At 39.9% G+C, this 17,258-nt stretch overlaps 1 protein-coding gene across 1 annotated transcript in view; it reads right to left on the minus strand.

Annotated features, from left to right (window-relative positions):
• Positions 1–720: 720 nt before the first annotated feature.
• LOC123777621 (putative adhesion G protein-coupled receptor E4P) overlaps positions 721–17,258 on the minus strand; it is a 48,996-nt gene continuing 32,458 nt past the window's right edge. The window contains exons 8-13 of the mRNA XM_087867741.1: positions 16,623–16,817; positions 14,134–14,369; positions 12,342–12,408; positions 10,258–10,349; positions 6,925–7,105; positions 721–879 (exon numbers count right to left, since the gene is read on the minus strand). Coding sequence (XP_087723867.1) covers positions 739–879; positions 6,925–7,105; positions 10,258–10,349; positions 12,342–12,408; positions 14,134–14,369; positions 16,623–16,817 — 912 coding nt within the window. The 3' untranslated portion in view covers positions 721–738. The remainder of the gene's footprint in view (positions 880–6,924; positions 7,106–10,257; positions 10,350–12,341; positions 12,409–14,133; positions 14,370–16,622; positions 16,818–17,258) is intronic.

Genomic DNA, 17,258 nt, shown 5'->3' on the forward strand with positions numbered 1-17,258 from the left:
TGGGCAGATAGGAGATAAAGTTACTGTATGAAAATGTTCGTTGTAGACTGTAGGTAGTGCAAAGATGGATATTCATTGTAAAATTATTAAAAACTTTTCTATGTCTGAACTTTTTCATAATGAAATATTGAGGAGAAGCAAACGGTATCTCTGTTATGTCCCTTCTATTGCTGCTGTCTTAAGACCCATTCTCTTCGCCTTTTAAGAAAACTTTACAGTTAGTAACCATTCTAAACTTGTGAAGAAATTTTACTTAATTAAGAAAATTTCCCTTCACGGCGCCTGGGTGGCGCAGTCGCTAAGCGTCTGCCTTCAGCTCAGGGCGTGATCCCAGCGTTCTGGGATCGAGCCCCACATCAGGCTCCTCCGCTAGGAGGCTGCTTCTCCCTCTCCCTCTCCCCCTGCTTGTGTTCCCTCTCTCACTGGCTGTCTCTCTCTCTCTGTCAAATAAATAAATAAATAAAATTAAAAAAAAATTTCCCTTCATGTTTCTGTGGCTTATGGCCCTGGAATATCTGCTTTTGTGAACTGGACCAGCTCTAGGTCCTTGGGACAAGAGAAAAATACCACATTTCTGCCCCCAAAGAAGCTCCCAGTAATGTGAAATATGCAGGTAGAGTTTTGTACAAATAATTCTAAAAATATTCCACCCTTGGCTGATGGTATTCATTTGTGAAGACTGCTCTCTCTTTGAAAAGCAAGGATCAGGGTTCTCACATTAGATGAAATCATGAGGGGTCAGACATGGGGAAAAGCATGAAATGGGACCAAAGGAAATCCTACCATTTTGGTTTGTGTGGCTGAGCCAAACAAGTCATCATTGTCAGTTTCTGTTATTTTCCTCATCTTCTTGAACCAGGTTCTGTATTCTTCTTGTACCTGAGTGTGCAAGCACACAGAAATGGGCATGATTTCAGAGAGTATGAACAAGAGATGAGCGCCGTGAAACAGGCTCTGGAAGGCGTGAGTTCCTGCCTCCCCTCCCCTGCCAGTTTTCCAAGTGACCTGCAACCTCAGTCATTGGCCATAGCCACCCTCCCATTAATGTTCTGTGAATTGCATTTATATCATTAACTCATTTTTTATTTTTTATTTTTTTTAAAGTTTTTATTTATTTATTTATTTATTTATTTATTTATTTATTTATTTATTAGTGGAAGAGCCTGATGTGGGGCTCGATCCCATAACGCTGGGATCACGCCCTGAGCCGAAGGCAGACGCTTAACCGCTGTGCCACCCAGGCGCCCCATTAACTCATTTTTTAAAACAATTTTCGTTGTGATGGAGCATATTTAAAATTTAAAATTTCATGAAGTTTTAACTAATTTTGAATCATATTTATGGATCGTATATGTATATTACATTTATGTATCAAAAATCATATTTATAAATCATTCTTCAGGTGAGAAAACTTGAGACTAATTTGAAGTTTATAACATGAAAATAATTTAAAACAGTGCATTAAAGGATATATATATATATAACATATATAACATAAATTTGCCATTGTAGCCATTTTTTTTGGGTCTAAAATTTGGTGGCAATGTTCCATTGCATCAAAAACTGGGGATGTACTGTATGGTGACTAATATAACAAAATAAAAATTACAAAAAAAAATTCGGTGGCATTAATTATATTCATGACATTGTACGACCATCACTACCATCCATTTCCAAAACTTTCTCATTACCCCTATAACCATTAAGCAGTACATTCCCACCCCCACTCCCCAGCCCTTGGTAACCTCTAATCTATATTCTGTCCCTATGAATTTACCTATTGTAGATATTTCATATAAGTGGAATCACACAATATTTGCCCATTATCTTTGGCTCATTTCACTTAGCGTAATGTTTTCAAGATTCATCCTTGCTATAGAATGTATCAGAACTTCATTCCTTTTTATGGCTGAATAGTAGTCTGTTGTATGGGATACCACTTCATACCTACCAGGATGGCCGTATGAGTTTTTACAATGATAACTAGTGTTGGTGAGGATGTGGAGAATTTGGAACCTCTGTCATTGCTGGTGGGAATGGAAAATGGTGCTGCCATTGTGGAAAACCACTGTGGTTCCTCTAACATGCAAACAGAAATACCACATGACCCAGCAATTCCACTCCTAGCTACATCTGAAAGATTTGAACATAGGGACCCAGATAGATACTTGTAAACCAATGTTCGCTGCAATTCCTATCTCTTTTGAGGAAGAATGCTGCACACACCATTCCAAATAGGCATCCATGTATTGATTGACTAAGTGATAATAGGTGGATATTAATGATGTTAACTATGATTTTGTATCTTTATTGTAACGTTGGAAATTTCATGAAGTTTTAGCTAATTTTGAATCATATTTTATGGATCGTATATGTATATTACATTTATGTATCAAAAATCATATTTATAAATCATTCTTCAGGTGAGAAAACTTGAGACTAATTTGAAGTTTATAACATGAAAATAATTTAAAACGGTGCATTAAAGGATTATATCTAATGTTGGCTAATTGAATTTAAATAAAAAAATAAAAGAATATATCTAAATGGCTGTTATTCTAAATGAGACCTCATGAGCATGCAATGCAAATAATGAAGAGAAATATAAGGGTTCTCCTTACTATGAGAGCACTGGTGACGTAAGTCTCCCACAATATTCCCTAACAAGCAGAGCACTCAGGTTTGGTTCCCAGTCAGATGTCCCTAATTGCCAAATGTTGGCTTTGCCCCTCATCCAGCATGTCACTAGGGATTAGTTTTGTCCCTAGACTGATTTTGTGAAACACACAGAAGGATCATACAAAGAAGAAGATACAATTATAGTTTGGTAAGGCATGAAAATTTAAAGTATTTTTATGGTATTTAAAAATATATAATAATACATTGTAAAGAATTCAAATTTGTAGATATAAAGGTATATAGGTATATAAATAAATTGATATAGAAGTAAAAGGAAACAGAGGAAAATTAACATCTTAATGTATATTCTTTTTTTTCTATGAGTTTTATGCTTTTTAAAAATTTTTTATTTTAATGTTTTTTTATTATGTTAGTCACCATACAGTACATCCCTGGTTTCTTTCTTTTTTTTTTAATGATTTTTTATTACATTATGTTAGTCACCATACAGTACATCCCCGGTTTCCGATGTAAGGCTCGATGATTCATTAGTTGCGTATAACACCCAGTGCACCATGCAATACGTGCCCTCCTTACTTAATGTATATTCTTAAGGACTTCCGTGTGTGTACTCACACATGACATACACTATATATATATTTTTTTTTTTGCAGAAATGGGATCATATTAATACTCCTTTATAGACAAATTTTACTTTTTCCTTTTTCATACCGATAAATGTGGATTTTCACATTATAATTTTTAATGGCCATGTACTTTCCCAGTGTATGCTATATCCTATTTTATGAACCAACTTCTTGTTAGTGGACTTTTAACTTGTGTCCAGCAGGGGTTTTTTAGTACCTATAATGAACACCTATAACGAATCCTATCACTTCCCCCTCCTAATCATTTATTCACTGTTCCCATTATTTTCTTAGGAAAACTTTCCAGAAATGCAACTGTGTATAGAGACACTCATTGTTTTAAAATCTGGTAAAATTGCACATCACAAAAATTTTGGACTACCATGGTTTTTGAAAATGGTCTTTCACATGTAAGTCATACAAGTCTTAGAGCTGTGCACTATTAGGAGAGAAAAATGGCTCAAATGCCTCTGGACTCTTGAGCTTCACAACTGAAGCCCAGACTGTTGAGCCCTCGGCCCCCAGAAACAGGAAACACTGCCAGAAAACCTCGGGAGAAAACTAATCGTACAGGTATCCAGACTTGGTAGGTCTTGCAGGATGCTTAAGCATGTTTACTAAAGAGGACGTAGGCTAAATGTTTCATGGGAGAGAGTGCTAAATCATGAAAGGATTTAGTCTTGTTGGAGTCGTAAATGTCAGCATGAACCAAATATCCCAATCTCAGTATCATCTGGTGACAGCCAGATGACACACGGACTCATGTGATACCCCAGGCTCCTTTGGGAGTGGCCAATGCCATGTCTTAAAGAAGAGTAATTTTAGGTGGGTCTGGAACCTGTAGTGTTCAAGGAACAGGGACACTTTTCAAAATATCAAGATGGTATTGGAAAGAACAAAGGAGCAGGCTTCAAGGAGCTCCCTGGAAAGCTGGAGCATGGAGAGGGAACATTCTAGAGATATTTGCAACTCTGCCAAGTCTGTGAAATTCTGTGAAGCCATACTGCTTCTCGGAAAATGAAAAGTTAATATAAAAATATGCAAGCATTGTCACCTAGGAAAGAAGACTGTTTTGACATCACATGTCTGTTTAAGTGTGACTACATACTTCTCTCCATAAGGAGGAAGGGGCAAATAACATACAAATTTTAGGATTGTTTGTTCCAACTCTGTGAAAAATGTCAATGGTATTTTGATAGGGATTGCATTGAATATGTAGATGGCTCTGGGAAGCATAGACATTTTAACAATATTTGTTCTTCCAATCCATGAGCATGGAATATTTTTCCATCTCTTTGTGGCTTCCTCAATTTCTTTCATAAGTGTTCTGTAGTTTCTGGAGTACAGATCCTTTACGCTTTTGGTTAGGTTTATGCCTAGGTATCTTACGGTTTTTGGTGCAATTGTAAATGGGATCGATTCCTTAATTTCCCTTTCTTCAGTCACATTGTTAGTGTATAGAAATGCAACTGATTCCTGTGCATTGATTTTATAACCTGCCATGTTGCTGAATTGCTGTATGAGTTCTACTAATTTGGGGGTGGGGTCTTTTGGGTTTTCCACATAAAGTATCATGTCATCTGCAAAGAGGGAGAGTTTGACTTCTTCTTTGCCAATTTGAAATTTAAATTGCAACGAAATGATTGAGAAAATTTTACTTCATTTTGTTGACTAGCCACCATATACATTTAACGATTGAGCATTAATTGCATTACACATGGGATGCCTGGCTGGCTCAGTCTATGGAGTGTGAAGCTCTTGGTCTCAGGGCTGTTAAGTTTGAGCCCCACAGTGGGTGTAGAGATGACTTAAAAATAAAAACTTTCTAAATGCATTACATGTAGTGCTTATTGTACTTCTCCACGCCCATAATTCTACCAGATAGTAAAACATCCAATCAGTAAGTCCCAGTGCAAATGATTGCAAAGTGAAACTGAAAATCTTGTAAAAATGTACAAGCTCATGAAATCAATGACGTGATGTTGGAGAATTTTCAAAACACAAGAGACCAAGGGTCAGCAACTACACCCCCTACTTGTTTTTGTAAATAAAGTTTTATTGGCGTGCAGCCATACCGTCATTGACATATTGCCTATGGGCACTTTCATGCTACTAAAGCATGGGTAAATAGCTGCAACAGAAATCTTGTAGCCTGCAAAGCCAAACATATTTCCTGACACTTGAAGAAAAGTTTATCAACCCTTACTATGGACAAATAAAAATCTGGCAAATTAGACGAGATAATTTAAAAGGTGGAACTCTAAACAGAATCATGAAATAAGTCAAGCAGAGAAAGATAATTATCATATGATTTCTCTCATCTATGGAACATAAGAACTAGGAAGATCAGTAGGGGAAGAAAGGGATAAAGAAAGGGGGGGTAATCAGAGGGGGGAATGAAACATGAGAGACTATGGACTGTGAGAGGAAGGCTGAGGGCTTCAGAAGGGAGGAGGGTGGGGGAGTGGGATGGACTGGTGATGGGTAGTAAGGAGGGCACGTATTGCATGGTGCACTGGGTGTTATACGCAACTAATGAATCATTGAGCCTTACGTCGGAAACCGGGGATGTACTGTATGGTGACTAACATAGTATAATAAAAAAAACATAAAAAAAAAGAATCATGACAAGGTAGACACACCCAAGAAAAGGATTAGAATATCAAAAGTTTCAACAAACTGAGGGTTTCAGAGGGGAGGGGGGTGGGGGGATGGGCTAGCCCTGTGATGGGTATTAAGAAGGGCACGTATTGCATGGAGCACTGCACATTATACGCAAACAATGAATCATGGAACACTACATCAAAAACTAATGATGTACTGTATGGTGACTAACATAATACAAAATTAAAAAATAAAAGAATAGACTTGGGTTCTAAAACAAGTTTTACGTCTATCTGTGATATATTAGGCAAATTACTTAAATTCCCCAAACTTTGGTTTCCTTTTGGTAAGAAAGAAAAAAGTTATAGAAATAATAAAAACAGCTCAAATAAAAAAAAAAGAATATCAATAGTTTCAGAGATCCTTGTAAAATTAATAAATCCCAAACTATTTGTGTGAAACTGCAGTTTACAAAAGTTGAGCATCACATAAAAATTATTGTATCATAGCTCCCATGCCATAATGCATAAAATAATGCCCCTCCAAGTCAACATTTGATTCTTTTTTTCATTCTGAGAATTAGCCCACATTTACAATTACAAATTCAGTTTTCAAATGTAACAACCTAGATTTGTTTTCATAGCATAGGGATTTTTCCTAGATAAAGTCCTAAGCAAGGCTTTCTCAGCATTTACTATGTTTTCCCCATTTGTGTGTGTGTGTGTGTGTGTGTGTGTGTGTGTGTGTGTGTGTGTGTGTGTGTTTTCTTCTCATTGTCAGATTCTCAAGGTCTCATTGTGGACCTTGTATGGCTCTATCCAGTTTCTGCTACTTCATTCAGTACAGGTTCAAATGACTGGAAGTGAGAGAGACAAATCCTGGAAAGGTGGTCCTTGGGACAAATGTTAAGATGTGGGAGAAAGAGCCTCCCCACCCCACCCCCACACATACACAACCATCACCCAAGCAATGGAGAAGCCCAAGAGACAGAAAGTAGTGGTAACACATGAGACACCAAGAGGCAGTGGAATGTGTGGAGGGCAGACTGGTTTACCTTGTGATTGAGAAGACAGTAGACCAAGTAGATGTAGATTCCCTGTAGGACATTGATTATGCTGAAGGAATAGGCCACCACCGACCTGATGGTGTCCAGGACTCCTTCCACCAGAAAGAAGCCAAGGCCCCAAGAACAGCCCAAAATGAAAAGGTGAGCAATGGCTTTGAGCGTCAGCATCCTGCCAAAACCAAGATGCAGAACGATGTTATTCATCTCAGCTCCATGGTTCATGGCAATGCTTTCTCTCACATACTGGGATGATTTTACTCTGGCCACGGGGCTTGGGACTACTGAGAATATCAGCCTGTTCAACATGATTATCCCTGGCAGGAGTGTTATAGAGATTGACTTGTATGTAATGCTAGTATAATATATTGTGAAGTGTTAAATATCCATAATTGTTGATAGAAAGTAATACATTACATATATACAAAAAGTATATATTTATGTTTGGTATAATGAAATAGCATATGTCCCAGTATTCATAATATTAACATAATGGCATTTATTGTAATTATATACTATTAATGTATTAACTATGTTTTTTATTTTCTGTATTCTGTTGTTGTGATAACTGGAAACTTGCTGATCCTGGAGGACCTGAACATCCTGGGGTTAGCCAATTCTTAGAGCATGCCCTTCAAATGCAAACCAAACAATCCAAAGCCCATGCCCTCAATCACCTCCTTTATGGGGCTCTCACATTCCAGGCCACTGTCTACCTGCCTTAATCATCCCAGGGCTAGGTACCAGACAACTGGGGACAGTCCCTATGTCCGGGAGCCCACTGGAATTTTTTCTTTTCTTTTTAAAAAAATTTATTTTATTTAAGTTCAATTAATTAACTTATAGTGTATTATTAGTTTCAGAGTTAGAGTTCAGTGATTCATCAGTTGCATTTAACACCCAGTGCTCATTACATCAAGTGCTCTCCTTAATGCCCGTCACCCAGTTACCCTATCCCCTCAACCACCTCCCCTCTGCAACCCTCAGTTTGTTTTCTATAGTTAAGAGTCTCTAAAATTTATATGGAACCAGAAAAGACCCTACATAGCCAGAGGAATGTTGAAAAAGAAAACCAAAGCTGGGGGCATCACAATTCTGGGCTTTAAGCTCTATTACAAAGCTGTGATCATCAAGACAGGATGGTACTGGCACAGAAATAAACACATAGATCAATGGAATAGAATAGAGAACCCAGAAATGGACTCGCAACTCTATGGTCAACTGATCTTTGACAAATCAGGAAAGAATATCCATTGGAAAAAGGACAGTCTCTTCAACAAATGGTGTTGGGAAAATTGGACAGCCACATGCAGAAGAATGAAACGGGACCATTTTCTTAAACCATACACAAAAATAGACTCAAAGTGGATGAAAGACCTAAATATGAGACAGGAATCCATCAAAATCCTAGAAGGGAACATAGGCAGCAACCTCTTTGACCTTGGCCACAGTAATTTCTTGTTAGACACCTCTCCAAAGGCAAGGGAAACAAAAGCAAAAATGAACTATTGGGACTTCATCAAGATAAAAGCTTCTACACGATAAAGGAAACAGTCAACAAAACCAACAGACAACCTACAGAATGGGAGAAGATATTTGCAAATGTCTTACCAGATAAAGGGCTGGTATCCAAGATCTATAAAGTACTTATCAAACTCAACCCCAAAAAACAAAGAATCCAGTCAAGAAATGGGCAGAAGACATGAGCAGACACTTCTCTAAAGAAGACGTACAAATGGCCAACAGACACATGAAAAAATGCTGCACATCACTTGGCATCAGGGAAATACAAATGAAAACTACAATGAGATACCACCTCACACCAGTCAGAATGGCTAAAATTAACAAGACAGGAAACAACAAATGTTGGTGAGGATGTGGAGAAGGGGGAACCCACTTACACTGTTGGTGGGAATGCAGGCTGGTACAGCCACTTTGGAAAACAGTATGGTGGTTACTCAAGAAGTTAAAAATAGAGCTACCCTATGACGCAGCAATTGCCATACTAGGTATTGACCCGAAGGACACAAAAGTGATTGGAAGGGGCACCGGCACCCCAATGTTTATAGCAGGTTTGTCCACAATAGCCAAACTATGGCAAGAACCAAGATGTCCATCAACAGATGAATGGATAAAGAAGATGTGATATATCTATACAATGGAATATTCAGCCATCAGAAAAGATCGACATGGTGGAATTGGAGGGTATTATGCTGAGCGAAATAAGTCAATCACAGAAAGATGACTATCATATGGTTTCACCCATATGTGGAATTTAAGAAACAAAACAGGATCATAGGGGAAGGTACGGGAAAAGAAAATAAGATGAAATCAGAGAGGGAGACAAACCATAAGAGACTCCTAACTAGGAAACAAACAGAGGGTTGCTGGAGGGGAGGCGGGAGGGGATGGGTTAATTGGGTGATGGGCATTAAGGAGAGCACTCGATGTAATGAGCACTGAGTGTTATATGCAATGGATGAATAACTGAACTCTACATTAGAAACTAATGTTATGATATATGTTAACTAACTGAATTTAAATAAAATAAGTTAAAAAAAAAGGAGTCTTTTACTGGAATTTTTCAAACTAGCCGATCCTAAACCTGTTGACGCTGCTTCACTTCCTTCCCACAGACACCACAATAAAGGCACTTGCCTGCAATTTCCCCGTCCCTTTGCCTACTAGCCAATTCCGGTTTTCCCCAGAACATCCCCCCTCGCCTGGCACAGCATGCCCTTCCTCTTGGGGTCTCTGAGTATAACAAATTATCTTTTCAATGGCAGCTGTCTCCTGACCTAGTGTTTTTACTACGTACCTAAATAACACTTGCATGAAACAATAAGTTAATATAATACTATTAATTATAACCTGTAGTTCACAATATTAAGCACTGAAAATGACTTCTTGTAGAAATACATCCTTAGAGGTTCATATTCTGGATAAGCTTTACTTTTCACCTGGACCATATAAGTTACCCAAAATTATAAAAATGGGGAAAACTGCAAAGCCATTATTCCCCTAACTCGGGGTTTCTCAGCCTCACCACTGCTGACATTTGGGCTGGATCATCTTTGTGGTGGGGCTGTCCTGGGCATTGTAGGATGTTTAACGGCATCCCTGGCCTCTAACATCTAGATGCCAGTAGCAGCCTTCCCCTCTTCACCCCACACCCCACGTTGTGACAACCAAAAATGTCTCCAGAAAATTGGCCCCAGTTTAGAATCACTGGCCTCACTTTACACAGTGAAATATTCTGGAGGGGAAACAAACCAAAACAAACCAAAACCCTCTTTCACATGTTCTGGCTCTGTGCCCACCTACCTTGTGTTATGCACCCGGGATACTTCCTTATTGAGGGAGCTAAGCTGGCCTTTTAAAATGCACAGGGTTGTCAGATAAATTGACAAGTTGATCTGTGGAAGTGACATGAAGGGCAGAGTTTAAAGTAGGCTAATACCCAGTATTTATAATTAACTAGGAAATGGCATAGGAATCTATTCTTGAAACTTGTAAAATATGTTTAGGATTTCTGAAACTCATTGGATATACACCTTGATTTTTTTTTTTATGATTACGTTCAGTTAGTTTTTGATGTAGTGTTCAATGATTCATCAGTTGCATATGCCTTCATTTTTTAAAAAAAATTAACTTCCATTTTTTTTCTGATTAGAGAAGCAATATATGGTCATTATCCAAAATTAGGAAAATGAAGAAAAACAAACAGAACTTATCTGAAATTCCAGAGAAGAAACTCACACACAGAGAAAAGCACTATTTCCATTTTGGTGCTTATCTTTTCCAAGGTTTGTTTTTTCTCCACATTGGCATGCCTTTTTCATAACAAAATTTTAAAATCATGTACTAAATGTTTTACACAACCATTAAAAAACCCTCAAGATTGATGATCACATTCTGTTTGCAAAATACATTCTGTCAATTCAGAAGTGAAATCATTTTCCTGGTTTCGGCATTTTACTATGATTATGTAACACGCTATCTTTGGTAAAAGCTGAGTGGAGGTTACCTGGGACTCTCTGAACTATTTTTGCAACATCTTGTGAAATTTAAGGTATTTGAAAATGAAAAAGACAGCAACAAGTGTTGGTGAACACGTAGAGAAATTGGAACCCTTGTGCGCTGTTGGTGGGAATGTGAATTGGTGCAGCTGCTGTGGGCAACAGTATGGAGCTTTGTCAAAATATTAAAAATATAACTGACTTATGATCCAGCAATCCCACTTCCAGGTATTTATCCTAAAGAAATTGTGATGTGATGAGCACTGGGTGTTATACGCAACTGATAAATTATTGAACACTACATCTGAAACTAATAATGTACTATATGTTGGCTAATTGAATTTAAATAACAAAAAAAGAATTGAAATCTAAATCTTGAAGAAATACCCACACTCCCATATTCTTTGCAGCACTCTTCAGAATAGCCAAGATGTATAAACGACCCAAGTGTCCATTAACAGAATGGGTAAAGAAGATGTGCTAGAGATAGCTAGTTGTATAAATAGATGGACAGACACAGTGAAATATTGCTCAGCCCTAAAAAAGAAGGAAACCTTACAATATGTGACCACATGGATGAACCTTTGGCACATTATGCTGAGTGAAATAAGCCAGTCACAGAAGGACCAATACAGCATGATTTCACTTCCATGGGTATCCAAAATAGTCAAACTCATAGAAGCAGAGAGTAGGATGGTGGTGTCAGGGTCTGGGGGCAGAGAAGGGTTATAAGGAGTTATGATTCAGGAAGTATAGTGTTCCAGTCATGTAAGCTGATTACACTCTGGAGTTCTTGTATGATCCCATCATGCCTATGGTTGACAATACTGCATTGTACACATACAATTTTACTAAGAGGATACAGCTCATGTTAAATATTTTTAGTATAAGTTTTAAAAGCTAATCGACCTTGGCCACACCTTTTTTAGAAAGCCAAATCATCAGTGACGCCAATAAAATAACATGTGATATCTTAATTTCAGCTCAGATGTGACTCTTTCCACAAAGAAAAGGGTCCCTAATCTCTTGGTATGTTCTGCTTTAAGTCCAAAGACTCCAAGGAAATTTTAAATAAGTCTTTATCCAAATATCCCTTTGTCATATCAGCTAAACACGGTATTTTCTTTTTTTCTTTTTTTTTCGCTCTTTCTCTTTTTATTTTTTTATTATAATAATTTTTTAAATTATATTATGTTAGTCACCATACAGTACATCCCTGGTTTTTGATGTAAAGTTCGATGATTCATTAGTTGCGTATAACACCCAGTGCACCATGCAATACGTGCCCTCCTTACTACCCATCACCAGCCTATCCCATTCCCCCACCCCCTCCCCTCTGAAGCATGGTATTTTCTATATTCAAAGTAACGACAAATATTATAAATCCACCAAAACAATAACAAAAACAGGTCCCATGAAGCTCCAAATGAATTTTCCATGGAAGCTGAGCCAGCAGCTGAAAAACAGAGTAAACAACTTTCCAGATCTTCATAAAAAGAAGAAGATGCATTAAAAGACTCTTTCCCGAAACTGAAACATAGGGAGAGAAATGGGCACAAGAATTGGGTCAGGGGGAAATAATAATATAACAATGACATTACCATAACACGGAGAAAAAATTAACAATGATGAACATTCATGGAAGACTTATATTCTGAGTATAGTGGCCCAGACCATTCAGTTAAGCATCGAGCACCCACTGAATGCCGCCACATCCTTCCACTATCAGAATTCAATAACAAACTCAGAGCAGTGGCTTTGAATAGACCAGAGTCCCTCTGCGTTGGCGCTACTGACATCGGGGCTCATGGGTCTTCACGGCGGGGTTGGTCTGTGCATCACAAAGCATTTAGCAGCATCTCTGGCCACCCATCTCCCTCATTGTGACGCCCAAAGAGGTCTCCAGACACTGCTGAATGTCCCTTGTGGGGGACAAAATCACCCCTAACTGAGAACCACTGCAATAGACCAATAACATGATAAACACATATTTGGCTTTTAGTAACAAAAATACTTAGTTTCAACTCTGATTTTCATCCATCAAGGACAGTACTCTTTCCTTAAGTTGTATTTCAAAAGTAAGTTGTTTACTGCTTAGTTCGAAGGACACTCTTTTGTACATTGTTTCTTTTCCAAAAATCATCTCTACGCTAAGCCCACGATTGCCCATTTTTACTAAATTTAATTTTGCAAGTTAGAACAAATGTTGAAAGATCAGTTTGTAGGTGTGATAGAATAAAGTGAGCCTCTCTCCACTCCAAAGATGCCCAAGTCCTCACGCTCAGGATTTGTGAATTGCTACTTTACAAGGCAAAAGGGGCTCTGCAGATATAACTGAGTGTAAGGATCTTGGAATGGGGAGGTTATCCTGGGTTACTCGAATGGATCCCATGCAATCACAAGCGTTCTTAGAAGTGGAAAGGAGAGGCAGAAGGGAGGCAGAAGGATTTAAAGGTACAATGTTGCCAGGTCTGAAGACAGAGGAAGGGGGACATAAGCTGAGGAATATGGGTGGCCCCTTAAGGCTGGAAACCCCCCTAGAGCCAAGAAGGAATGTACTTGCCAATAGCTTGATTTTAGCTCAGGGAGACCCATGTTGGACTTCCGACCTACAGAGCTCTAAGATAATAAAATTGCATTGTTTTAAGCCACCAAGTTTGAGCTAATTTGTTAGAACAGCAATAGGAAATTTTTAAAAAAATATCTCATTTATTTATTTGGCAGAGAGAGAGAGACAGCCAGCGAGAGAGGGAACACAAGCAGGGGGAGTGGGGAGGAAGAAGCAGCCTCCCAGCGGAGGAGGCCGATGCAGGGCTCGATCCCAGAACGCCGGGATCACGCCCTGAGCCGCAGGCAGATGCTTAACAACTGAGCCACCCAGCCACCCCCAGCAATAGGAAATTAACACAGTAAGACCTTTTAAAATTAAAATGACATATAACATAGGAGGTTTACCTTTTCGTGGTCCCCCTGACCACACTATTTAAAATATCATCTCACACATATTCCCATTTCTCTACTTTGATTTCTGTGGTGGTAGCTATCAAAGCCTAACATTATATTGCCTATTTGCTTATTGTCTGCTTTGTTTCCCAGGGTGCCCACAGAGCCTACAACAGTGCAGGTAGTAGGAGTTTATACATATATTATTACTTCTTCGTGACAAAGACACCGTGCTTACTGAGTTTGTGTTCCATAATTGCTGTGTCCGACGCCTGCAGACACAGCTACAATCACAGCCGGGATCCCGTAGCCAAGTGGATACATGAACCTCCTCTTGAACTTCCTGGTACTGATGTAGTTGGCCACCTTGAGGTTCTTGACAGTTAGGAAGAGATGCAGCCCTTCAAGGAGCATCCAGGTGAAGGAGGCCAGGTAGAGGTAGTGCAGCAGCCCTGCGATGATGGAGCACAGCACCTGGAGGGGAGACAAGAGTGGGGAGAATCTGACGGTGCATGGAGAACGATGTTCACCATTCCTTGGAGCAAAGGGGATGCAAGGTAAATGGAACACAGTTGTGCAGAGCAAGATGCTTGGATTGAGTTCCCATACTTCTCTGGGTCGGCTCATGGTGGCAAACTCAAATACTTATAGAGGGCCAGGCAGGCAGCATGTATCTGTCAAGCAGGCGAGCGTTAGGGAATAGGCAGGGGTTGGAACTGTGCCACCTGACCCTTCTGAAAAGTAGCGGTTGCTTTCAGCTCCAGCAATTGTTTCCATTCAAGAATGTGGGCCCAATATTGCCAGTGTTTCCTTTCTTTAAAACGTATACACACACACACACACCTGGAAATCTGGATTGTTGTGTAAAATCTCTCAGTTTTTAAATGTGGACAGCTTTCTAAAAAAATTGTGGGAAAATATACAGTACATAACACAGAAGTTACGGTCTTACCATTTATGAGTGCATGGTTCTTGGTCTAGTCGATGCCTGTGAGTGTTAAGTACATTCACAGTGTTGTGCAGTCATGCCCACCATCCGTCTCCAGAACTCTTTTCATTTTGCAGAACTGAAATCTGTCCCCATGAAACACTGACTTCCCACCCCCTCGCCCACCCCTGGTTCCCACCATCTACTCTCTGTCTCTGTGGATGTGCGTGATTCTTCTAGGGACCTTCTATGAGTGGAATCAGACAGGATGTGTCCTTTTGTGACTGGCTTATTTCATTAAGCACAATGTCCCCGAGGTCCATCCATGTTGTAGCAGGTGTCACTATGTCCTTCCTTTTTAAGGAGGAATCATATTCCATCCTATGTACATACCGCGCTTGGTTTACCCACCATCTGTCAAGACACTTAGGCTGTTTCTACCTTTGGCTATTGTGAACAGTGCTACTGTGAACATGGGCGTGCAAATGTCTCTTTCAGAACTTGCTTTCAATTCTTCGAGGTAAGTACCCAGAGGCTGGCAACTCTTTTTAAATTAAAAACCAGCCAAGCAGACTCAACAAAAAACAACTGCTGACAGTTAGGTCTGGGAAACAACTTTGTGACCTTTAGAGTCATCTTGCGCGTGCATATAACACTACCCGAGAGAGATGAGTATCCTCCGTTTAAAGTTTTCATTTAGGGGCGCCTGGGTGGCACAGCGGTTAAGCATCTGCCTTCGGCTCAGGGCGTGATCCTGGGGTTATGGGATTGAGCCCCACATCAGGCTCCTCCGCTATGAGCCTGCTTCTTCCTCTCCCACTCCCCCTGCTTGTGTTCCCTCTCTCGCTGGCTGTCTCTATCTCTGTTGAATAAATAAATAAAATATTTAAAAAAAATAAAGTTTTCATTTAGCAAAGTGCCGAAAGATGACCCAATGGCTTCAGATGAGCTGTATGATCACAGATAATCACAAAATAAACACTTCAGTGTCCTTCCTCATCTGCCGAATAAGCTTGATAGCTACAGATCTGCACGGTCTACTTTGTGGAGACACTCATGGGGCTATTTACATTAAAATTCATTAGGATTAAACAAAATTTAAGAGTCGGTTCCTCAGCTACACTAGCCAGAGTCAAGTGCTTAATAGCCACATGTGGCCATTCGCTCCCATATTGAAGAGTTCGTATGTAGAATATTTTCATCCTAACAGGAAGTTCTGCGAGAAGGTGCTGCTCTGGAGCTGTGTGCCCTGGATTAAGTGAAGGGCAGTCAGGTCCTTAACTAAAACGTCACAAAGCCTATTATATGATATCAGGCAAACTTTAGGTCTGCCAAGTTGAAATAAATTAGTTTGACTAGATATGTGATTTTCACCATTTCTTTTTAAACGATATTTATTTATTTATCTGAGAGAGGGATGAGAGGGGCAGAGGAAGTAGGAGAGGGGAGGCAGACTCCCCTCTGAGTGTGGGGCAAAGCAGGGCTCAATCTCATGACGCTGAGATCATGTCCTGAGCCAAAACCAAGAGTCGGACGTTTAACTCACTGAGCTACCCAAGCGCCCTAATTTTCACCATTTCATAGCCAGGGAACTCCCTTCTAACCCTCATTCCTCAAGACCCACTACTGACAGCACAAAAAGGGCAACTGTTGGCAATGGGGGTTGAACTGTCCACCCAGATTGTTAGACCTTCCTTCCCTCTTCCTACATCCAGCTACCCTTACTTGGGCTTTGGGAGCGTAGTGGCAAAGCCACTGGAAATGTTCACAGAAAAGTGAATCTCAGCTAGTTCTCCTACCTTGGGCTCTGTCCGGTCAATGCCTGTGAGGAAGAGCAGGTGGGCCAGGAAGAGGCAGATGGAGAGCTGCAGGTGGAGGGAGGTGCTGGTGTTCTGGATGGGTTGGCACAGGAGGAAGGTGAGGGCTGCCAGGAGGAGGCACAGCAGAGAGAGGCTCAACCCCACATAGGTGATCATGGTCAGCACAGGATCCACCTATGAGCCACGAAAGAAGGAATCCGTTACAGTTTCCAGTTACGTCGTTATGTGCCTGATGGGTGTCTCAGGTCTGTCCCTCAGACAAATGACTTTAACTCTCTGAGATCTGGTGTCCCCATATTTAAAATGGAGGCAGTATTACAGGCTGGTTGTGTCCCCTGCCCACAAATTAATATGTGGAAGGCCTAAAATATGGGGACCTCAAAATATGACTGTATTTAGAGACAGGGTTAAGTGATCTACAAGACGTCGTTAGGGTGGGCCCTGATCCAATAGGCCTGGTGTCCTTATTAGAAATTTAGAAACAGACAGGTAGTGAGGACACAGGGAGATGGAGTCCATCTGCCGCCAAGGAGAGCGGTCTCAGAAAAAAACAATTCTGTCAACACCTTGAACTTGGACTTCTAGATTCTGGATCTATGATAAAATAAGTTTTTG

This window comes from Ursus americanus, chromosome 14 (assembly GCF_024610735.1).
Source record: "Ursus americanus isolate L20-20 chromosome 14, mUrsAme1.1.p, whole genome shotgun sequence".
In the NCBI taxonomy this organism is placed as follows: domain Eukaryota; kingdom Metazoa; phylum Chordata; class Mammalia; order Carnivora; family Ursidae; genus Ursus; species Ursus americanus.